General features: G+C 54.4%; 1 protein-coding gene across 2 annotated transcripts in view; it reads right to left on the reverse strand.

The window, feature by feature from the left end:
- Positions 1-23,975, reverse strand: part of FHAD1 (forkhead associated phosphopeptide binding domain 1) — a 95,976-nt gene that overhangs the window by 61,419 nt on the left and 10,582 nt on the right. For both annotated transcript variants that reach the window (XM_079777747.1, XM_079777748.1), the window contains exons 3-7: positions 13,560-13,766; positions 10,968-11,235; positions 5,785-5,894; positions 2,480-2,716; positions 380-503 (exon numbers count right to left, since the gene is read on the reverse strand). In XM_079777747.1, the coding sequence (XP_079633873.1) occupies positions 380-503; positions 2,480-2,716; positions 5,785-5,894; positions 10,968-11,235; positions 13,560-13,766 (946 nt within the window). The remainder of the gene's footprint in view (positions 1-379; positions 504-2,479; positions 2,717-5,784; positions 5,895-10,967; positions 11,236-13,559; positions 13,767-23,975) is intronic.

Raw genomic sequence — 23,975 nt, forward strand, 5'->3', positions numbered from 1 at the left:
GTGCACCTCTCTGACGGGGCTTTAAAGCGGTGGCCCCACGGGGCCCACATTCTAGTTTGTGTCCAGGAGGTGCCCCAGCCCCCCCGCGCCCCGCCCCCGGCGCCCCGTGTTCTCATGAGGAGCCCAGGGCTCAGCAGACCTTCCAGCTAAGAGGTCACATGCACTCAAACATTTAGCAGGCCCCGCCCCAGGAACTGGATGGCCATAAGCCTCCCTTAGGGGCCATCGCGAATTCACTGACCCCCCTGCTGAAGGGGCTGCTGAGCCCATCTCTGCGGCCCCGCCCCGCCCCTGAGGAGGGGGCAGAGGCTGGAGGCGCCTGTGGCACTGGGGTGAGCGGAGCGGGCAGCTCTGGGGCCCGAGCCCAGGGAGAGCTCACCTGACGTGATGGCGTTGTCCCTCCGTAAGTTCTCGCCCTCGTTCTTCAGGGAGGTGATTTCCGAGATCCTCTCGGACAGCGTCTGGCTCAGCACCTGGCTGTAGCCTTGCTGCAGGGCGCTGACCTGCGGGCGGAGGCAGTGCAGTCAGAGGGGCCGCCCAGGTCAAGGGTCACCTGATCTTGGGTTGGGCTGTGGGGGGAACCACTGCTTTTCACTGTTAAATGGTGGAAGGGACGGGAGAGGCCTGTCCCTTCAGGTCCACTGTTTCCTACGCAATCAAAACATGGAGCTCATCTCTCTGTGCACACACAGGGGCCGGGCACAGCGGCCGCCAGGACAGCTGATCCCCCAATGTGCCTGCCTACGACCTTTGAACTCTCAGCCATCTACAGACCGGCCCTTGGTTCCAGATCATCCAGCACCACTGGATGCGGAGAAAAATTCAAGAGGGGGAGCAGGTTATAAAATTAGTTCCCTCCAATGGCAGTGACGACGGTGTGTACGTCATAGAGCATTCCAGAGCTTCCTGAGCCCGTTCTTAGGGGCTACTTCTTCTTCTTTTTTAAAAAATATATTTTTATTGATTTCAGAGGGGAAGGGAGAGGGAGACAGAAACATCAATGATGAGAGAGAACCACCGATCGGCTGCCTCCTGCACGCCCCCCCTACTGGGGATCAAGCCCGCAACTTGGGCATATGCTCCCCCCCAGGAATGGAACCGTGACCTCCTGGTTCATAGGGTGACGCTCAACCCCTGAGCCACGCCGGTTGGGCACAGATGCTACTTTTTGACAGCTCGTCACAGCATCACTGAAGGCTGACGGTCTCATTACAGTTCCCATTTTGCTAGTGAGCACACTGAGACTCAGCAAGGCGGGGTCGCTGGCACAGGGTCACGCCGCCGGTCGGAGGTGGAATTACGACTTGCACCTCGGTTTTAGCCCCAGTTCTTCCCATCCTGTCCCACGGCTCCAGGAACCCGCATGGAAAGCCAGAGGCTCTGAAGCTGGCGTGGCCTCGGGGCCAGCCTGCGGCCTTCAAATCCGGTCTCCCCCACTTCCAGGCCGTGGGAACACGGGGAGGGCACCCAGCGCTGCTTCCTTTTTCATTCTGCGAGTGGGGTGGTGGGGGCCCCAAGCTGGCAGGTTTGTGAGGATGGTTTAATGAGTTAGTGTATGTGCGTGTGCTCGGATCACGCCCGGCACACGGCACGTGGGTGTTAGCTGTGCCGATCCTCTCACCTGACTACCCACAGCATGTTCTACTTCAGCTTTTCTCGTCTGTCTCGGGGAAGGTAGGTTGGTAGCATGTCTGTGTGCATTTGTAAGCCTTGTCTAGGCTCACGTAAACACCAGTGCGACTGTTGTTAAGAGCAGACACAGGGCCCGGCCAGTGTGGCTCAGTGGTTGAGCGTCGACCTATGAACCCAGAGGTCACACTTCAATTTCTGGTCAGGGCACATGCCCAGGTTGTGGGCTCCATCCCCAGTGGTGGCGGGGGTGCAGGAGGCAGCTGATCAATGATTCCCTATCATTGAGGTTTCTCTCTCTCTCTCCCTCTCCTTTCCTCTCTGAAATCAATAAAAAATATATTTTTTAGAAAATGAGCAAACACAGGAATCCTCAGTAATGGTCCTAGGCTGTAGGCAGAGCGGAAAAAATGATGGGGGTGGGGTAAGCTCACATAATGTGGTGAGAGCCTTGCCACCAGATGGCGCTCACGATCATTATTCTTGCTTTTGGTCTCAGAAAATCTAGTCATCATTTCTCAGATAGAATTCACCGAACCAGGCGTCTCTGGGCCTGCCTCGGTCTCCTCGTCTGCAGGATGGAATGTGTTGGCGGATTGGGAGGCTAAAAGCTAAAGCCTTGCACATAGTAGGTGCTTAGTCAAAGTTAGTATGGTTCTTCCCAGGATAGAAACCTGCCAACCTCTCATCCCTGGGACTTGTGCTCTGACCCCCGCCCCCCAACCCCCGGCACTGACCACCCCTTTCCTGGCCGTCTGGGTGGCTCCCGCCGCCCTCCTCGGGCCCTCCTGAGAGCTGTCACCCTGCATCCTGACTCAGTCCTCGCCAGCGGACTTTCTCAGAGTCCTACCTGGCTCTTCAAGTTCTGGATCTCCCTCTGCTTGGCGTCGATGTCCTCGTTCAGAACCGGGCACTTCTGCGAGGCCCCCCGCTCGCCCATGGGGAAGGTGGTCTCCGACAGCAGCGTCTGACTCAGGCTGGCCAGCTCGTTCTGCAGGTTCGCGATCACTGCGTCTTTGTACTTGGATTCGAGCTCGAAATTCGAGAGGCGGCTGATTTCTCTTCCCAGCAGCAGGATGATTTCATCCTGGGGGCGGGTGGGGGGTGCAGATGGGCAGATTACTGGGCATGGGCCTGGGGGCGAGGGCTTAGGAAGGTGAGGGCAGGCAGGGCGGGGGGGGGGGGGGGAGGAGGGGAGGCAGGCCTGCAAGGCTCGCTCTGAGCCGCTTGTGTCTAGTCTCCTGGAAGTGGATGCTATGCCTCACAGGTGCTAACACTTTCCCGCTCCTAAAGTTAGACTTTCATACCCAGCACAGCCACCCCTGCTGGGAACTTGGGTTGCTAGAGAGTTTATCATGCTTTTTAAATTGTATCATATTCAGCCCAGTACCCTGGGGACCTAGGAAAGGTAATTAGGGAAACGCCTTCTATTTGACCACATTCTGCTTATAATGAGGGCTAGTTTTTAACTTCTACAAAGTTAATATATTCTGAAATGTTTCCTCTCTCTTTCCACACTGCGGGTACTACTTCCTGCCTCTTTTGGTTATTCACGTAAAAATGTATCCCAGGAAACCGAACCTGGACCGTAAGTGAGGCAGGAACCAGGGTTCGTGTGTGTGGGCTCGTGCACACTCCGGCCCGGAAAACAAGCTGCTGGCCAACGTCCCCACAGGTGTGATCGCCCCGTCCCTCGTCTCTCGGAAAGAAAAAGTGCTGCAGCCAAGTAATTTGTGGTTCCCCCGAAAGGAAAAAAATCCCCAAAGCTTGCCACTAGAAGTCATCGTTACAATGTCAGAAAGACTGAAAAAAAAAAAAAAGAAAGAAAGCCCAGATGCCTTTTCAAATGCAGCTACAGGATTTCTGCCTTGAAAGGAAATCCTGCTCTTCCAACAATTTCCCGTTGGTTGGAAGGAGCTAAGTGGGCAATTTCCAGGCCAGCTCATGGCCCGGGGAGCTGTCCGATCAGCCTCATGACCTCCCACTCCCCTGACCCGGGCGAGGACAGGGTCATGAGGAAGCCTGCCTGGCACTGCCAACTGCTGCCAAGGGCCTCTCCTGGGGCCTCTGAAAATGCTTGTGGCAAAATGCCAGGGGACAGCATCAAACGTTCTGTCCTCCTGGCAGCCTCCCAGGGATAAGTGGCCCAAAGCCTCCATGCTCAGCCATTAGTCATGCAACACACATTAATTGAGCAGCTACTGTGTGCCAGGCCCTGTGCTGGGCGCTGGAGTATAAAGAAGCCTGCAGGGTGCGGTGCCCAGCTGTGGTTCTGCCTTCCTGGGGAGGACCCCGTCCCTTCCTAGAGGCAGGGCTCCCCCTTCCACAGGGTCCTGGTCAGACTGGAGATCCCGCGCCCTGCTCCTTCCTGTTCCGCCTCCCACATGCATGTGACTCAGGCTGGCCAGTCAGAGTTTTCTCAGAGATTTCACATGTCCACTGCAGAGGGAAAGGGTCTTGACTCCTTTGGGGCCCTAACTTTCAAGTCACAGGCTCGGTTGCCTGAGTTTGTCTTTTCCAACACATGCAGCCGGCCTGCTGTAGAGCGCCACGCTCGGAGGGAGACGGGAGAGACTGCCCGTGGGACTGATCTGAGGACATCCCTGGGGCCCCTGGATCTCGCCACGCCTGAAGCCAGCAGGCCGTTACATCTCCAGTAGGAGGAGCCGATAGTGGCTTTAGGTTGTTTGGCGTAAGCTAATTTACTCATTGTTATTGTATTCGAAGGAGCCCTGGCAAGTCAGGGCACAAATGACTCACAAATAGAAAAACTATAAATGTGGTTACACTGCATTTCCAGTTTAACAACCGGGGTGGATTGGAAAACGGCTACAAATAGCGTACTTTGGCCATCCAGTGGTGGAGTCTGTTTCCCCACCCTCCCAACCTAGGCTGGCCCTGTCACCTGCTCTGACCAACTGAATACGGTGGGCGTGATGTTGGGCAATCTCTATGCAAGTTCTATTTTTAAAAAAATATTTTTATTGATTTCAGAGAGGAAGGGAGAGGGAGAGAGAGATAGAAACATCAATGATGAGAATCATTGATTGGCTATTTCCTGCACGCCCCCCACTGGGGTTCGAGCCTGAAGCCCAGGAATGTGCCCTGACCGGGAATCAAACCGTGACCTGCTGGTTCATAGGTCGATGCTCAACCACTGAGCCATGCCGGCCGGGCTCTATGCAAGTTCTTAAGAGGCCACTGGCTGACTGTAGTTACATGAGTGAGGCCAGGGGACAGCAGCAGAGGAACCTTCCGGGGCCACCCACAGGCTCTGGGAAATAATAAAGGACTGCTTTAAGCCACTGCGTTTTGGGTGGCTTGTTACACGGTAGTAGATAACGGATACAGTGCCCGAGCCTGGCTTCTCACCTTACTGCCGCATTTCTCAGTCTGGTCTCGGGACACCTGTGTCAGAACCTCCAGTATCTAACCAGAACACGGGGGGCTCCCCTCCTCACAGACTCCGAGAGGGGCTGCCGGCTCAGGCCCTGGGCCTCCGGAAAGCAAGACGCCCTGTGACCTGCTTTTTTAGGACCATGTTCAGTTGTGTCTGAGGGAGAAATCACACGGGGCCCTCCCAGGATAGCTTGAATTCACCTGTTCGGGCCTCGGACCCTGTTCCGCACTCTAAACCTCGCTGGTTCTCTCTCCGCGCTCAGTCCTCTCTGACCCCAGTGCTCACCTCCTCCTGCCAGGAAGTAGGTTTTCCCCACCGTCCATCCCTCCTGGTTGACCAAACAGTTACTAGGGGAGAGCTGGAAGGACCAGCTTAGAGGTTAACCAGACCTAGGTTTGAATTCCAACTCTGCCCCTCACACTGGGCAACCTTGGGCAAGTTACTTAACCTCTCTGAGCGTCAGCTCCCTCATCTGTCAAGTGAGGGTGAAAGAAGTCTATTTTGAAGGTGGTGAAGATGCACAAGCTCATTGCATGTCGAGTGCACAGGACACGGTCCAGCGCACAGTAGGTGCTCAATACATTGCGGTTGCAGATGATGTTCCTTGGGATCGAAGGAGCAGTTCCCACAGTCATGGCTGAACGTGCTGGGGGAGTAAGAGGTGGTTTCTTGGGAGCAGTAACAAGAGCACTCTGGGACGAGAGGCAGGGGTCCTGCTCCCTGCCGTGGCCCATCCTTCCCCTTTGACCCCTCACCTTGTCCTGCTGGGCCAGGTCCTGGTCCATATAAATCTCCCCGGGAGGGGCTGCCCCGGGCATGCCCTCGGCCACCGATTGCTCCAGCAGCTCCGCGGCGCTGGCCCACACTAACGCAAGGTCAACAGAGAGCACAGGGGAGGTTGTGAGCGTCCCTAAGGCCTTAGAGAATGTTTGCAGATTAACCCTCACATTCATTTCCCGATGAGATTTACAGTTCATCCTCTCTAATAAAATGGTAATATGCAAATTAACCATCACTCAGTTACATAAGCCACGCCCACCAACCAAGCCACGCCCACCAGCCAATCAGAGCGAGTATGCAAATTAACCCCAATCCAAGATGGCTACAGCCACAGAGAGCAAGGTTTCCCAGGTAACAGAGCAAGCCAAGCTTTCCATAGCCGTTGCAGGCCTAAGCCTCCACTCAAGTTACAAAGTTTCAATTATAGAAGGTAAACAAATTCAAACAAATGGTGGCAGAATGGAGCTTGAGAGAGCAGGCCACGGTTGCCGGCAGCAACAGGGGAAGCAAAGCTTTCCACACACCCTGGCCGGGCTCACCCAATTAAGGCTACAAAGTTTCAATTGTAGAAGGTGAATTAACTGCCACAGAAATGGCTGCCACCCCGGAGGGAGCAGCAGGCTTGGCTCCGCTCCAGGCTACAAAGTTTCAGTTGTAGAAGGAAAATAAATTCCAGATACCAGGGCCTCCCCTTGGGTTGCCAGGAGGCGTGGCCGGCCTGCAAACCACCACAGGCCCCTCGCTCAGGCTGCCCCATGCCCCAAGGGAACCCCACCCTGATCCGGGACACCCTTCAGGGCAAACCAGCTGGCCCCCACCCGTGCACCAGGCCTCTATCCTCCTATCTAATAAAAGAGTAATATGCAGATTGATCATCACTGCAACACACAATATAGCTGCCCCCATGTAGTCAAAGATCCTGCCCCCATGTGGATACAAGATGGCCACCACAAGATGGCCAGCAGGAGAGGGCAGTTGGGAGGCACCCGGCCTGCAAGGGAGGGCAGTTGTGAGGGACCATGCCTGCAAGGGAGGGCAGTTCAGAGGGACCAGGCTTGCAAGGGAGGGCAGTTGGAGGTGATCAACCCTGCAGGAGAGGGCAGTTAGGGGTGACCAGGCTGGCAGAGGAGGGAAGCTGGGGGCAAACAGGCTGGCAGGGGAGCAGTTAAGCATCAACCAGGCTGGCAGTGGAGTGGTTAGGGGGTGATCAGGCTGGCAGGCAGAAGCGGTTGGGGGCAATCAGGAAGGCAGGCAGGCAAGCAGTTGGGAGCCAGCAGTCCTGGATTGTGAGAGGGATGTCCCAGATTGGAGAGGGTACAGGCTGGGCTGAGGGACAACCCCCCGCCGTGCACGAATTTCGTGCACCGGGCTTCTAGTATAATTAGAAAATGACAGAGTGGTGTGTATGTTCGTTGCAAAACAATGTAAGCATCAGAGACGTGTTAGAACGGGAAAGGGCCGCCTCATTCCTCTTCCCCGGCATTCACTGCTGACTCACGTGGATGTGTCTCTTCCAGACTTTTCCCTAGGCCACAGAAGAGCCGATGACCTCAGGCAGGTCATTACTCTCTCTAAACCTTAGTTTCCACAGACATAATCTAGGGATGCTAACAGCCTCTGTTATACAGGGCTGAGGATTACATGAAATAATGATGTAGGGCGGGCGTTGGCAAACTATGGCCCTAGGGACAAATCTGGCCCTCCGCTTGTTTTCGTAAATAAAGTTTTATTGGAACACAGCCGCAGTCACTCATTTTCATATTGTCTGTGGCTGAACCCAGCTGCAATGGCAGAGTTGAGTAGCAGCAATGGAGACCTTCTGCCGAACAAAGACTAAAAAATTTACTATCTGGCTCTTTACAGGAAAGCTCCTGCCCCGGAGCTAGAGCACTGAGCACTACATGCTGGTTATTTCTACATAAAAGAATAAAAAATATGGGTTTCAATTGCAGAGATGTTTTTCACGGACACCTTCCCACGTCAGTATGTATGGATATACTGCATTCTTTCCATAGTAGCATTGTAGTCCACTCATTGTACAAGGGTCGGTCCCAAAACATATTTAACTAGAATCCACTTGATAGATTTTTGGTTTCCTGATTTTTTCTTCTTTACCTCAATATTACAAGGGCTGTTGAGATGACTCAGAGGGGTTCAGACATAGTTTCGTTTGGGGGCCCCCACTTTATCAAACGTATCACGCTGGGGAAGTGCATCCTGTGGACACTGAATACATTGGTTGGTGTGGAAACTTCTGAAAGGCTTTCTATAATTCTGCCTTTGAGCTCATTCGGCTCTGAGCACTGCATTTTAAATTTCCAACCGACTAGGATTTCTGGGTGCATTCTTGTCTTTTTGTGAAGTGATAAATTGAACCAGTTCTTTCCAAGGGCAATGAGACATTCATACGTGTGGACACTAGCCATGAATGAAGCACGCACCGTCACACCCGTGGACATTCACTCAATCATGTGTTCATGTTGATCCTGCACTTTTATTGGTGCATTTAGAGCCGGTGACTCCCCCCAGGTCTCAGACAAGCAGGGCCCCGCTCAGCTGTGCCCAAGGTGCTTTCCCTGTGGCGGCAAACACAGCCAGAGTCCGACACTACCCTGGTGCAGCTGGGCCTGGGTCACGTCCCCGCCCTGCCCAGCCCTGGCCGTCACTTCTCACTCTTACATGGTCTCCAGCCATGTTCCTCTGGGAGCACACCCTTCAGCTACACTGACCATCCCCTGGCTCCCGCCCCACCCCCCCTCAACACGGCCCTCCCTCGGGGTCCCTTCCACACTGCTCCTCCCCTACTCTCTCAGCGAATGTCACTCGCCCATCCGCACTCAGCGAGAGTCTCCCTCCCTCTGGGGCACCGTCCTGATCCCCCAACTAAGTCGGGTCCTACAGCCATGAGCTCTGGGGGCACCGGTCCTCTCCTGCCTCGAGTTGTCACTTTATGGGTGTCGTTCTGCGATGGTTCTGTTCATGTCAGTCTCCCTGACTATGGGGTTGGGGACCATGTCTCAGTCTGTGGCCCTCGAGATGAGTTTACTAATCCCCTTTGACAGATGCGCAAAATGGGGCGCAGAGAGAGAAAACCGCTGGCCACGCTCACACAGCTAGAGAGAGGACAGTCTGCAGGGCGAACCCCCACCTGTCTCCTCACTCACAAAGCAGCAGCGTTTGGACGCCCCCACGAAGCTTCCATAGGCAGGAAGCAGATGGTAACGCTGTTTAGCAGCACACGGGTGACACCTTTTGTGGAAAAGCTAGGATGGCTTCAGGGGCAGAACTGGTGGGCCAGCGTGTAGAGCCGAGAGCCACAGACAGTCATTCTGGGCAAGAGTGGGCCTGAAGCCGAATGGAGAAACGTCCAGCATCTTCCCGGCTGGATTTCAGAACTGCTATGGACCAGAGACTCCGGCACGTCCTGTTTTGCTCCCTTTTGAACAAGAGGAGGGTCCGTAGCAGGTGTGCTAATGTCCGTCCCATCAATGTACGGAGGGTGTGTCTCTGTGGGTCACGGGTCTGCAGATTGCTGGGAACAGTATTCGAGCTGAACTTAAGAAACAATATCATACTTTTTTTTTTTTTTTTGCTTTAGGATGCTGCATTTTAATGCAACAATTGATAACTAATACACATTGCAAGTTAATTTTACATCAAAAAGACAAAAACTGTTGAACTCTAATTAATGACAGATATCGTAAAATATTTAGGGAGAAGACTACAGATATGTGCAATGTACTTTGAAATGTATCAAAATATAGGGTGGATTAACCCTTTACACTCGCTTGCTTTTTTCTCGATTCCTTTATTCTAATGCTAACCGTGTCGAGTCACACTCGACATCCGAGTGCAAAAGGTTAATGCATAAGTAGAAGGATGGATAGAAAGATGGATCTATAATGAAGAGTACAGAAAAGTGGGAATGGTAGATTAGATGGGGTCATCTGAAAAATTATTTTTACTTGGCCGTATGTTTGAAATTTTCCATATTAAACCATCGGGGGGAAATGGCTGAGTAATTTCTTGACTTGGGTGGTAGGTGGGTAGCAGGTGCACAAGGGTTCACCCGATGAGGACAATGGTGGTGATGTCACTGGAGAGATGAATTTCTTTACTCCTTTGTCTCTGTATTTCACAAGAATAACCATGATTTGCGTGGCTGAGGGGTGTGACGGGGTGAGTGTTCCTGAGCGACCTGGGACTCGGAGGGCCTGGGGCTGGGACAGAGAGTGGGACCCTGACCCAGAGGCCACGACGGAAACCCGGGGACCATGCCAGGGACTAAGCTGAACCCGCTACTCTGCAGTGAGGCCGGCGCGGCCGAGAGCAGGGTGACAGACAGGAAGTCCCTCCCCGCCCCCCCCCCTGCCCCCAGATGCCATGAGGCCTTCCAGGGGGAGGGGGTGGGGGACGGGACCTTGGAGGCTCTGTGACTGGGCTGTGAGTGACCGTCACTAGCATAACCAGCCTTAAATTTCACTAAAAACCATTAGATTAGCTTGAGTGTCACCTCTGGGGAAGTAATGTTCCTTGATAAGCCTCAGTATCCTCTCACCTGTAAAATGGTAATCAACTATTTATTTATTAAAAATATTTTTATTGATTTCAGAGAGAAAGGGGGAAAGAGGGGGAGAGAGAGAGAGAGAGTGAGAGAGAGAGACATCAGTGATGAGAGAGAATCATTGATCAGCTGCCTCCTGCACGCCCCACACGGAATCGAGCCTGCAACCTGGGCATGTGCCCCAACCAGGAATTGAACTGTGACCTCCTGGTTCATAGGTCGACGCTCAACCACTGAGCCACACCAGCCAGGCGGTAATCAACTATTTAAAAACCTCCTAAGGCAAGGGTATTTCTGCACATCTGAGTCAACATGTATACATTTAGATCCTGCCACTCACTCATATATATGTACACACACACTCACCACAGAGGTACTGACGTGTGCATGTGGACAGTGCACAAAGTCGGGGGAGATGTACACCAAAAGTCCACAGGGGGAATCGGGAGATGGCTGATCTCTAACTGCTTCCTTACATTTTTTTCACAACTGACTGTGTTCAACTGTGGAATCAGAGAAAATAAGCAAAAAGCAAGACCCATTCTCAGGGCTGCAAGCCCACCCCGAGCCGCCAGGGGGCGTGCCCGCGCGTACCTTGCTTGATGACGGGAGACTGGGGGGCGCTCTCCACCACGAAGGAGAACATCTTCCCGCAGGCGCTCATGGGCCGCTTGTGGCAGGCGGGCGGGGCCGTGGTTGGCCGGGGGAACCCCTGGGACCAGCTCTTCTGCACTGGCGCTGGCCGGACGCCCGGCTGGAAGGGCATCTGTGGCGGCAAAGGGGAGTGGGCCAGCTGCTCTGTGAACCGAGGTGGCTGTGCTCTTGGCCAAGGTGCCGGGCCCCCCATCCACGGGAAGGAGACCTGCAGGGGTAGGCAAGAGGGTCAGGGGAGGCTATGATGAGCGGGGGCGGTCCCCACCCCTTTGTCCGGCCACATCATGGCAGCCCTAGGTCTCGGCTTGTAAGTCACTTCCCCCAGGAAGCCCTCCCTGACTCTCCCCACGTTTGGGACAGTGGTCCCCACTGTGTGTCACGCTGCACACGACTGTACCGCTATTGAGGGGCGTGGCCTTCCTGCCAGGCACCTTCCCAAGGGGTTCCCACGTGACCCCATTTAATTCTCCTGACCTCTGTGATGAGGCTGAGGCTGAGGCTGAGCAGGACCAGGGGACGTTCCCCAGCTGCGAGGTCTGCTCGTGAGCTGGCAGCTGGCGGGATGGCACCTCAGAGGATAAGGGCTTTGGGTCTGTCTCGCTCACCACGTAGCCTCAGCATCTAGGAAACGCCTGCCACCTACAGGGCAGACCCTCCCCACGGGCTGAGAGGATGGTGAGCAGAGCGCTGAGACCCAGCCGGCTCCCCGGGACCCCAGGCCTGCTTTCTCTCCATCCGCACGGTGTGTCTCTGGCACCCCTAATCCATCCACCTCCTGGAAGCCGAGGGCTCTGGGATGGCAGGGACCCCGACTGTCTCTTAACCCTGGATCCTCAACACCCACCACTTCTGATTCTGGGCAGATGCTCCATAGCTATCTCGCCAGGAAACCTCTTTGTCGAACGGGGGGGGGGGGGGGGGGGGACATGTTTGTAGCTACGGAGGGTGGAGAGCACAGCATCCATCTAATCGGGGGGGGGGGGGGGGGGGGGGCGGAGCCGGTGCCAGGCAGAGGTGCTGACTCCGGGCTCCGTCTTGGTTTAAAGCTCGGAGGTGTTTGCTCCCCGTGCCTCGTGGCTAAGCGGGGCCAGCAGTGCGTGCCGTCGTGTGTCCTCATCCATCGCACTTCCCTCTCTGTTCCTCACAGAGCCCTTCAGGGGAGCGTTCTCGTTACCCCCGTGTTTCCCATGGAGCTTGGAGAGGGAATGGGGGTCAACATCTGATGACCCCTCTCGCTCTTGTTCTCTTTCCAATCGGTCTCTCTCCTCTTTCTCCCTTCGCCCTTCCAGTCCCTCTCGTCTCTGTCTCTCCCCGCCTCTCCCTCCCAGTTCTCAGCAGAGAGAACACACTTCCGAGCCAGAAGCGAGGTTCCCAGGTTTGCTGCCTGCGTGGGGCCACGTGTGGATTCTCCCGGGGTGGCGTTTCTCCTTCTGGAGACCGGAGGGGATGTGCGCTCAGAGACCCACAACGAGACGGGCCAGAGCGCTTCCAAACAGGAGCGCTGGCAGCCGCACTTCCTCTCACTCGCTCGGCCTCCGGGACCGATCCTGGAGCCACAGCCTCTCAGGCAAGTCCGGGACCCTGTGTGCCCCCCCCCCCCCCCCCCGCAGGCTCTTGGGAGAGAGGGAGAACACGTTGTCCAGGACGTATGGCCCGGCATTCACAGCGACCCTGGGCGTCTATCTCAGGAGCAGGCCTGGCCGTGTCTGGAACGGTCCCCTTCCGGGGAGCTTTGAATTTCTCTCCCTGCCAGCATCTCGGCCTCCGCCCCGTGCTTCCTTCCCTCCTTCGCTCTCTGATGCTGCCCCTGCTTTCTCTGTCCATCCCGTCCCTCCCCAGCCCTCCTCGGGGGCTGACTTGCTGTAATCAAACCATTCTCCCCTTGGTTTGATAAAGATGTATGGAATGAATGGGCTGAAAGTGAGGAGGGGTAAATGCCAATGTGTTTTACCCTGGCTGCTGGGAAACAAATCTAGAGGCGACCGATGGGGGAGGAATTGCCCTTCTCCCCGTTTCTTTAAAATAAAAAGGTGCAGGGCCTGGGCGATCAGGAACGTGCTGCTGTCACAAGGGGGCCCTCGCTCTCCATTAGTAAGAGCTCAGAGGGCGCGTGCACCAACATCTCTGTCTGGGAACGCCGAGATCACCAGGCCGGGATCACCAGGCTCGGAAGCTGCAGAGCGCAGAACTGCTCAGGACGGAAGCAGCCCTCTCTGAGTTTCTGAGAGCACACACGTGCTCTCCACCTCCCCTCCCCAGCTTGGCGTTTTCAGGAAAACTCCAGGAGTTCTGTGTTGGCCGCTGCGAACCTCTTGCATGTAATTCCACCCAATGCCCAGAAGAGGGCGCGAGGACTCGCTCCTCTTGGGACCCACGGGGCTGGGTCTGAACTTCACCCACTGGCATCCCCGCTGCCACTTGTGTGCGCAGCATGGAATCAGAGCCACGCGCTCAGGACCGGCTCCACCTGAGCCTCGCCCTCTGCCCACCCCCACCTCCCCCCCAACACGCACCTGACCCCGCGGGACTCACCGGGGGTGGGTTTTCGATGACGAGTTCGTAGGTCAGCCCTTCGGACCCGAACCTCAGGAGGTCTCCGGGCAGCAGCTTCACGGCCACATTCTGAATGTGGCAGTCGTTGACGAAGGTGCCGTTGCGGGAATTGAAGTCCTGGAGAACGAAGCTGCTCTCGGCCTCATTATATTCAATGAGCGCGTGATGGTTGTCGATGTCCTTGGACTGAAAAGCGGGACAGTCAGGGCCAGGAGAACAGGAGACGGGGACTAGTGAGTGCCCCCGGGTGCCTGGCTGGCTGGCTGGCTGGTCACCACAATACGCATTCGTAAATGCAGATGCTGAGGGTCAGAGAGGTTCAGTGACCTGCCCAAGGTCACACAGCGAGTGCAGGGGAAGCTGGGATATGTGCTCTCTCCACTCCAGACCCAGGCAGGTACCCACGCTTGTTGGGTGGGGAGTCAGGCAACACAGAGGCAATGGGAACTCGGGGGTCCGAATGGGCGGGCACACGCGTGGCCAGGGAACCCGCCACTTCCTAGTTCCCGGCTCCACACGGGTGTGCTCTGTTTGTTGCAAATGGCGGGACAGGAAGCAGAACCGGCCCAAACACAAACCAGAAAGGTCAGTCGGCTAGTGACAACTGTTCATTTTCTTGCAAAAAAAGATGCCAAGTTCATGGAATAGGGTAAGTTAAGGTCAAGGGAGGTTTTGTCAGAACTGTCCTTCATCAGTTCGTTCTGTTCATTTTTAGAATCACATTTTTCCTAATATTGCAGGAAACGAGAACCAGAGAAATGCACAGACGACATTAGAATCGCTTAGGGTCCCATCCCCAGGAGGCAGGAACTGTAACACTGATTCCCAGCCTTCCAGTCTTTAAAAAAAATTGCTTACAATCTTTTTAAGACGTTTAAACAAAATTGACATCATGCCAAACAAGAGTTTAATAACTACCTTTTAAAAAAACCTTGATATACAATAAATTTCCCCCACGTGATCAATTATTTCTATTGTTGCTTAAAAGCCTGTCAGAATTTATCTAACAATGGGTCCTGATGTGACGATGTTTCCCCAGGAGAAAAAGACCCCAGACAGCGTGTCTGTGAATTAGAGGCGAGGGCAGACAGCTCCTCTGTAATTTCACTTTAATAAGAAGAGTGAGCAAAACACAGCGCCCAGCAGGAAATACCACGATCCCTGGCACCAGGACCCTGGACTGTGGGCTGCAGGGCAATGGGAAGTCTCTGTCTTCCCAAGACACTGCCGCTGAGGCATCCACTCTAGCCCAAGACTTTGCAATTATTTTCTAAGTTTATTTTCTCACAGTGTCTCCTCTAACTTTCATACAAAGAGTACTGGCACTTACAAACTTGTACTAAAGTCCCATCTATATATATAAAAGCCTAAGCGACCATTGCAACTGAAACAACTGAACAGACAACCGAACAGGCTGCGTGGGGCAACCAGGCTGGCAGGGGGGTTAGTGAGGGCCGACCAAATGACTGAGCAGTGGGCTGCGTGGTGCGACCAGGCCGGCGGGGGGGCAGTGAGGGGCGACCAAACAATCGAACAGCGGGCTGCGTGGGGCGACCAGGCCAGCAGAGGGGGGCAGTGAAGGGCGACCAGGCTGGCGGGGGAGCAATTGGGGGCGACCAGGCTGGCGGGGGGGGGTGGGCAGTAAGAGGTGACCAGGTTGGCTGGGGAGGCAGTTAGGGGTGACCAGGCTGGTGGGGGGGGTAGTTGGGGCAACCAGGCCGATGTGGGGGGGCAGTTGGGGGTGACCAGGCCAGCAGGGGGGTATTTAGGGGCAATCAGGCAGGCAGGCAGGTGAGCAGTTAGGAGCCAGTGGTCCTGGATTGTGAGACGGATGTCCAAATTAGAGAGGGTGCAGGCTGGGCTGAAGGGACCCCACCCCTGTGCACGAATTTTATGCACCTGGCCTCTAGTAACATAATAATAAACAATAGCTTATAGTAATACTAGAGGCCCGGTGCATGAAAATTCATGCACTGGAGGGGGGAGGTCCCTCAGCCTAGCCTGCCCCCTCTCACAGTCCAGGAGCCTCAGGGGCAGGAGGCGACCTGGCGATCAAGGGAAGGCAACGCCCCATCACACCTCTGCTGCTGCCACTGCCAGCAGCGCAAGCCTCGGCTGGCCCTGGTTACCTGAGCCTCAGGCAGCCCTGGGTGGCTGGGCAGCTGCCATCCGAGGCTTGCCTGCGCTTCGGGCCGGCCCTGAGTGGCTGGGCGGCTGAGGGGACTGGGGGACTCCAGAGGCAGGTGCACGGAGCGGATGGACCTGCCTCAGGACGGGCCCAGCCTTGCTGCGCCTGCTGCCCCGGCGATGAGGGGACTGGGCGCCGCCATCTTTGAGGGTGTGACAGTCAATTAGCATATTCCCTCCTTATTGGCTGTAGGTGCTGCCATCTTTGAGGGCAGGACAGTCAATTAGCATATTCCTTCCTTATTGGCTGTGGCCATCTCCACCTTTGAGGGTGGGGCAGTCAATTAGCATAATCCCTCCTTATTAGGATGATAATAGCTTATATGATACTAGAGGCCTGGTGCATGAAAATTCATGCACTGCAGGGGGGGCCCTCAGCCCGGCCTGCCCCCTCTCACAGTCCGGGAGCCCTCAGGGGCGGGAAGCGACCTGGCGATCAGGGGAAGGTGACGCCCCCATCACACCTCTGCTGCTGCCACTGCCGGCAGCGCAAGCCTCGGCCAGCCCTGGTTACCTGAGCCTTGGGAAGCCCTGGGAGGCTGGGCAGCCGCCATCTGAGGCTTGTCTGCGCCTCGGGCTGGCCCTGGGTGGATGGGGGGCTGAGGGGACTGGGGGACTCCGGAGGCAGGCGATGACCAAACGCCTGCCTCCGGACCCCCAGGCAGGTCTGGCCATGCTACGCGCCTGCCGCCCCAGCAGGGCTGAGGAGACTGGGTGCCGCCATCTTGTGGCTGTAGGCACTGCCATCTTTGAGGGTGTGGCAGTCAATTAGCATATTCCAGCTTTATTGGCTGTGGGCGCCGCCATTTGTGATGACGTGATGGTCAATTAGCATATTCCCTCTTTATTAGATAGGATAGCTTATAATAAAGCCTAATATGCTAAGTGTCCGGTCATCAAGTTGGCCGTTCAACCAATAAAAGTATAATATGTTAATGATATGCTAAGGCCACTCAACCGCTCACTATGATGTGCACTGACCACCAGGGGGCAGACGGTCGACAAGTCGCTATGACGTGCACAGAGCACTAGGGGGCAGTCGCTCTGACTGGTAAGTTAGCTTGCTGCTGGGGTCTGGCCAATCGGGACTGGGCGAGAAGGGCCGGACATACCCTGGAGCCCTCCCATGGTCCCTCCCTGGCCCCGATCGTGCACCGGTGGGGTTTCCTCGGCTTGTGCCCTCTCACAACCCAGGACCCCTCAGGGGATATCAGAGGGCCAGTTTTGGCCCGATCCCTGCAGGCCAGCCCTAGGGACCCCACCAGTGCATGAATCCATGCACTGGGCCTCTAGTATACTGATAAAGGGACAAGAAGACACAACAGTCCTTAATGTGTATGTACCTATGCAGAAAATTCCAAAGAATCAACAATAGCGCAAATCCTGGAATTAATAAGCAGTTATAGCAAGGTTGCAAGATACAGGTTAATATTCAAAAGTCACTTGCTTTCCTATATACCAGCAATCAACAACTGGAATTTGAAATTAAAAACACCATCACCCTGGCCAGCATGCTCAGTGATTAGAGCATTCCTGGATAAGGGCACATGCCTGGGTTACAGGTTCAATCCCTAGCCCTGGTTGGGGCATGTGCAGGAGGCAACCAATTGATGTGTCTTTCTCACATTGATATTCTCTCTCCCCCCCAGGTCGACCCTTCCCTCCCACCCTTTAACTCTCTAAAAATTAATGGAAAAAATATACTCAGGTGAGGATTAACAAAAAACACACAACACCATTTACATTATTACCAAAACCATAAAGAATTTTAGGTATAAGTCTAACAAAAATATGTACAAGATCTATTTGAAGAAAACTATAAAATGTTGATGAAAGAAATCAAAGATCTAAATAAATGAAGAGATAGTCCATGTTTTATTTTCAATTCCTTAGTTTTATCTGATATTTGGCATCTTCTCATGCTCATTTGCATATATAAATTGCCATCTGCATATCTGCTTTGGGGAGATGTCTGTGTTCAGATCTTTCACCCATTTTTAAGTTGGGGTTTTTATTGTCGAGTTTTAAGACTCATTTATTTTGGGTACATATTTATAGCATCTTTATTCATAATTGCCCCGAACTGGAAGCAACCAAGATCTCCTTTAATGACTGGGGTACACATTGGGGTATATCCACACAATGGAATGTAGTTAGCGATAGAAAGAAATGTGCTATCAAGCCCACCAACACCTGCAAGAATCTTAAATGCATACTGATGAGTGCAAGACAGCAATCTGCAAAGGCTATAGACCAGGGGTCCGCAAACTTTTTAAACAGGGGGCCAGTTCACTGTCCCTCAGACCGTTGGAGGGCCGGACTGTAGTTTAAAAAAAAACTATGAACAAATTCCTATGCACACTGCACATATCTTATTTTGAAGTAAAAAAAACAAAACGGCAAAACACCCGCATGTGGCCTGCAGGCCGTAGTTTGAGGACGCCTGCTATAGAATGTCCGATTTTAACTCTGTGAAGTTCTGGAAAGCGTAAAACTATAGAGACAGTGGAAAGATCGTGGTTGCCAGGGGCTCAGGTGGAGATGGAGGGGGGTGAACAGGTGAAACGCAGGATTTCAGGGCAGCGAGGGGACTCTGGTGCTGAAATGCGGGATACATGCCCTTATATATGTGTCCAAACCCGCAGAATGTACAACACCAAGATGAGCCCTAATGTGATCTATGGACTTGAGTTAACAATAATGTATCCGTGTTGGTTGTAACAAACGGACCACACCCATGCAAGATGCTGGTAACGGGAAAGCCCGGGGGATATATGGGAACTCTCTGTATTGCCTGCTAATTCCCCGTAAGCCTGAAACAGTTCCAAAAAATACTTTAAAACACATTAGAACTCATTAGTGTTTTGGGAAGTGCCACCCACGCCTTCTTCATCACCTTTCCCCTGACCTTTGTGCGCTGCGAGCTCACGATGACCCATCAAAGAGAAGTTCTCTGTGTTGCATTTTGCGTTTTCTCCTCCCGGCCTCACTGCTTTCAGTTCCTTAAAAGCTGCCAGGCCATGTTAAGACATCAAGGCAGCAGGAATTCGGAATGATTCCGCAAATGGGGTGAGGCTCTGCCAGTGCTAGGCCAAGAGGGGGCTTCCTAGACCCCCCGCCCCCGCCCCGTAATACCACCGCTCCTCCCCTTACTTGGAGAATTGCTACAGGCCACCATTGGACAGAGCCCTGCAGCAAGCGCAGGCTGAGTGGCTAAGCTCCCTCCGCTGAGCTGCCCGTGAGGCAAACTTTTCCTTTGTCATCAGCCTCGTTACTGTTGGCTAAGGTATTGTGAGGGCTTCCTGTGAGCCGGGCCCAGCTGAAGCACTGTGTGTATTCTCTTATTGAACCTGCACAACAGCCCTATATGGGCCCTATTATTAGCCCCATCCTATAGGCGAAGAAGCCGAGACTCAAAAGGTGAAATGGGAGAATAATAGCATTACCTCCATACCAAACCAGACAAAGACACCGCAAGAAAAGAAAGCTACATACCAATATCCCTTATGAACACTGACAGAAAAGCCTCAACAAAAGACTAGCAAACTGAAGTCAACAGCATCGAAACACACACACACACACACACACTCACACACACGCTCACACACACACTCACACACACTCTCACACACTCACTCACACACACACACACTCACACACACACTCTCACATACACACACACACTCACACACACTCTCTCACACACACACTCACACACACTCTCACACATATGATGGAATGTTATTCAGCCAAAAAAAATAAGGAAATCTTACCACTTGCGAACGGCATGGATGCGCTTGAGGGCAATATACTAAGGAAAGTAAGTCAGGCAGCGAAAGACAAATAGTGTATGATGTCACTTATATGTGGAATCTTAAAAAAAAAACACCCACACGCCTGAGCTCAGAGACACAGAGAACAGACTGGCGGTTGGCAGAGGCAGGGGGTGGACAGTGGGTGAAATGGGTGAAGAGGATCAAGAGGCACAGACTCCCCGTTATAAGATAAGTAGTCGTGGGATGTGATGTACAGCCTGCGGACTGTAGTTAATAATACTGTATTGCATTTTTGAAAGTGGCTAAGAGAGTAAATCTTCAAAGTCCTCATCGCAAGAAAAAAGACGTGACAGATGTTAACTAAACTTCCTCTGGTGGTCATTTTGCAATACATAAAAAAATATCAAATCATTATTTTGGAAACCTGAGGCTAATATATGTTATATATCCATTATACTTCAATAAAAAATAAATAAAAGGATTACGCGGCACGAGCACGTGGCATTTATTCCTGGCACGCACTCTGCTGGCCCAGCACACGAAAACCTCCAGTGCTCCAGGGAAGGGCAGCTTTGCAGCTTCCTTTATGCACTTGAGGCGGAGGGGGAGCGTCGGGGAGAGGACAGGGAGGGCGGAGAAGAGCTAGGGGGGATCTGATGACAGGCCCGTCGAGGTTCAGTGCTCTCTCGGGGGTCAGTGCCCTTCGGGGCACTACTCCTGGCGGTTCCCAGGCGTGCTCGCCTGGATGCCCAAGAACAAGGGGCAGGGCTGGCTGAGAACCTTTCCCTGAGAAGTTACAGGTCTGAGGCCTGACCACCCACCATGACCTGCCCCGTCTGAAAGTTATAACCAGGTCACCCTGTGAGGCGACTTTTCATAGATTCCCCCCCCGCTTTTTTTTTTCATCCACAACGTGTTGTCACCAACATGCCATCAAGCCCTTTTCTTCCCGTCCAAATTATTCACCGAACACCTCCAGACCTCAGCACTTGTGGTTTCAACAGCTGGGTGGCCTGTCCTGCCTGCTCTGCCCGGCAGATCCGCGGGCTTCTCCTTATAGGGGCAGGTCAGCTTGGTCTACTCTGTCCCGGGACAGGGTCATGGTTGAGGCCTCTGTCTATCGCCCCAATGCGCCTCTTCCATGGAGGGCACCGGGCCAACATTTCCTCCTTACCCACGGCCCCCACTAGATGGCGCCACGCCCATTCCTTGAGTGAATGCGGACCATAAGAAACTTTCCATGTGTCATTAAGCTGATGATCTCAGTTAACTCACATGGAATTTCAGATATTTTGATTTTTAGTTGTTCCCCAAAGCCAAATTCACACCCAAAGAATGAAGCTTCTTTCTTTAGAAGCTTTGAGTCAGCCTAGAACCTGAAACTCGGTCTCCTCCCCCCTAACCCCCCCCCCCGCCCCCCCCAACTGTGTGTCTTTGGACAAGTTACTTAACCTTTCTGAGCCCCATTTCCACATCTTGAAATGAACATATAAAAATGATCATCGTAGTTCCTACCCCATGGGATTATTTTGAGGGTAAAATTCTGTAAATACACATATAGAACATACACAGAATATATGTTAAAACATGCAAGACGCATCAAGTCGTCTATAAGTGTGTGCTGTAGCTGTTTGCAGATCAGGACTTGCCCCTGACGTCCCCTGGAGTGGCTGCTGTCAAACACCCCGGCGCACCCCGAGCAGCCCAGGAAGTGAGTGCTGGTGGTCTCGGCCTGCGCCCTGGGGTGGAGACGTACATTGGAGCAGCTGCTCTGGAAAAGAGTAAGTTCCTCAAAAATTAAAAATAAGATTATCGTATGATCCAGCAAGTTCACTTCTGGATATCCCCCAAAGAACTGAAAGCCAGGGCTTGGAGAGAGACTCATACTCCCCTACCTCCTTCAGAGCAGCACTCACAACAGCCCAAAGGTGGGGACGGCCCAGGAGCCCACCAGCCGGTGGGTATGGACCTGTGGTCAGCTCACACAGCCCAGCCCTCAGCCTCAGAAGGGAAGGACATTGCGACAGATGCTGCGGCACGGATGGACCTTCAGGACGCTACGCTGCGTGACGCAAGGGCCACAAAAGGACAAACCCCGGGTCATTCCACGTATGCGAAGCACCTAGACCAACCCCGTGCGCGGGGGCAGGAAACAGGACGGCGGCTGCCGGGCCTCGGGGGGAGGGATGCGGAGTTAGCGTTTCACAGAGTTTCCGTTTTGCAAGATGACCGAGGTCTGGAGAAGAATGGGGACGGGTTGCGCAACAACGTGAACGTACTTAATGCCACTGAAGTGTACACGCTAACCGCGGCGAAGATGGTGAATTCCATGTCATGTGCATGTTACCACAAGAAATGAGAAAGATGATTCCACTCCGGCCCCTGTCTCTGGACTTTTCCTCTCGGGAACCCCTGCCGGCCCGGGGGAAGCAGGCCCACGGACATCGGCCGGTTTCCAGCCGCCGGTTCTGGGACCGACGGGGAGAATCAGTCCCGGGGAGAACCCGCAGGGGAGCCACGCTGGGCGGGGGGCCTGGGGTGGGCCGGGGGCTGGACCCTGGCAGGAGGCGAGTCTGTGAGTGCAAGGAGGGGAGCTGGGAGCCGCACCCCCAGGCCTGCTGCTTCCTGTGGGTTTTCCACAGAGACTGAGGGGTGAGAGTCCACACCCAGACCTTACGTCTCAAATGCAGGGGTTCCCTCGTAATAAGAGAGACGCGAATTAAAGTGACAGGCGCCATAGTTCACCTCCCAGACCAGTGAGGACCTTATAGGGTGGGCAACACACTGGGCTGGGGGCGGGGGCGGGTTCCAGAGCAGAGGTCACCGCTGGCGGGACCCTAAAACAGTGGTCGGCAAACTGCGGCTCGCGAGCCACATGCGGCTCTTTGGCCCCTCGAGTGTGGCTCTTCCACAAAACACCACGGCCTGGGCGAGTCTATTTTGAAGAAGTGGTATTAGAAGAAGTTTAAAAAATGTGGCTCTCGAAAGAAATTTCAATCGTTGTACTGTTGATATTTGGCTCTGCTGACTGATGAGTTTGCCGAGCACGGCCCTAAAACATCTATAAACCTCTGGAGGTAACTGGCAGCACCCCTCAGGGCTCCGGGTGTACATGCCCTTGGCCACAGCAGACACCCCCCCACGTCCATGAAATGGTGTAAACGGGACGGTCACAGCGGCCTTTTTCCGTAACAATAAGCAAGATGACGGCATGGCTCCGATGGCCCTTTTTCAAGAGGCAGCCCAGAACAGGCAGGTGCCCGGCAAGGGGCCAGGTCACCGGGCTGTGTGGGTTCCAGGGTGTGTGTTAGGTCAGTCTTGCTCCACGACCCCCAGAGCCCAGATGGGAAGGGGCTGACACAGGCTAGAGAGGTGGTCCCAGCCTCGAGGGAGGAGCCGGCGGCGGACTGCCCACCAAGGACGGAGGCGCAGGCACGGGCGTTTCATCCCCCCCCCCCCCCCCCCCCCCCCCCCCCCGTCAGCTCTGCCCTTGGCTTTCCCTCCCTCCCCACCCTCCTGGCCACCGCACTGCGCTGCCTGGGGCGGTCCGAGAGCTCAGCGGTCAAGGGGATCGTGAAGCCTCCCCGGTGCGGGGCCAGGTGAGTTCTCAGCCACCTCCTGAACGTGGGGAGCACATAAATGTGAGGGCTCCTAGGTCTCATCCCACCCCCCTGGGCCAGCATGTCTAGGGCTCCTGTTTAACAAGCACGTCTATGCAGATGAGAAATCCAACAACCCTTGGCTTGCAGTGTTCCTTCATCCTGGAAGAACCAAGCCCCTCTCTCGGCAGCGTTTAAGTAACAGCCACATCCCACTCTAAAAATCACAGTTCACGCGCCACGTCAGATCATGTAAATGATAACCTACAACGTTTAGCCCCGAGATGAGCACAGCCGAGGCTTTCCGGCCGTGCGAGATGGGCGACGGGAGGTTCTGAATGAGCTCCCGGCGGCCAGCCTGCACACGGCAGCCGGGACGGTCATTTCTAAACGCAGCTCTCCCCTTTGCTTACGATCCTTCAGTGCCTTCCTGCCATTCCTCTCCTGCTAGAGATCAACGTGCTCCCGGTGCGCGAAGGAGACCTCCTCGTCTCAGCCCTCCTCCTTCCCACTCCTGCTCTGGACACACCGGTTTTCTCTCTTTAGCCCCAGGGCCTTTGCACATGCCATCCCCTTCTTCCCTTGTCTGGTGAAGCCCTCCTTGTCCTCCCCATTTCTTTCCCTGGGAGCCCCAGTGTTGGCTGGGAGCTACTCGGGCCTCGGTGGGATCTGTGACTCACATCTCTGCCTCCTCGCCGCTTCCTGACTGCGGGGACCCTGCCCGATGTGGCCAGTGCTGCGTCCCAGGACTGCCTCCGTGCTGAGGCTCCAGGTAAATATTTGTGGAATGAAGGAGTGACAACAGCGGCAATACCTGAGCTGGCACACACGGG

This window comes from Cnephaeus nilssonii, assembly GCF_951640355.1.
Source record: "Cnephaeus nilssonii genome assembly, chromosome: 7".
Taxonomy (NCBI): domain Eukaryota; kingdom Metazoa; phylum Chordata; class Mammalia; order Chiroptera; family Vespertilionidae; genus Cnephaeus; species Cnephaeus nilssonii.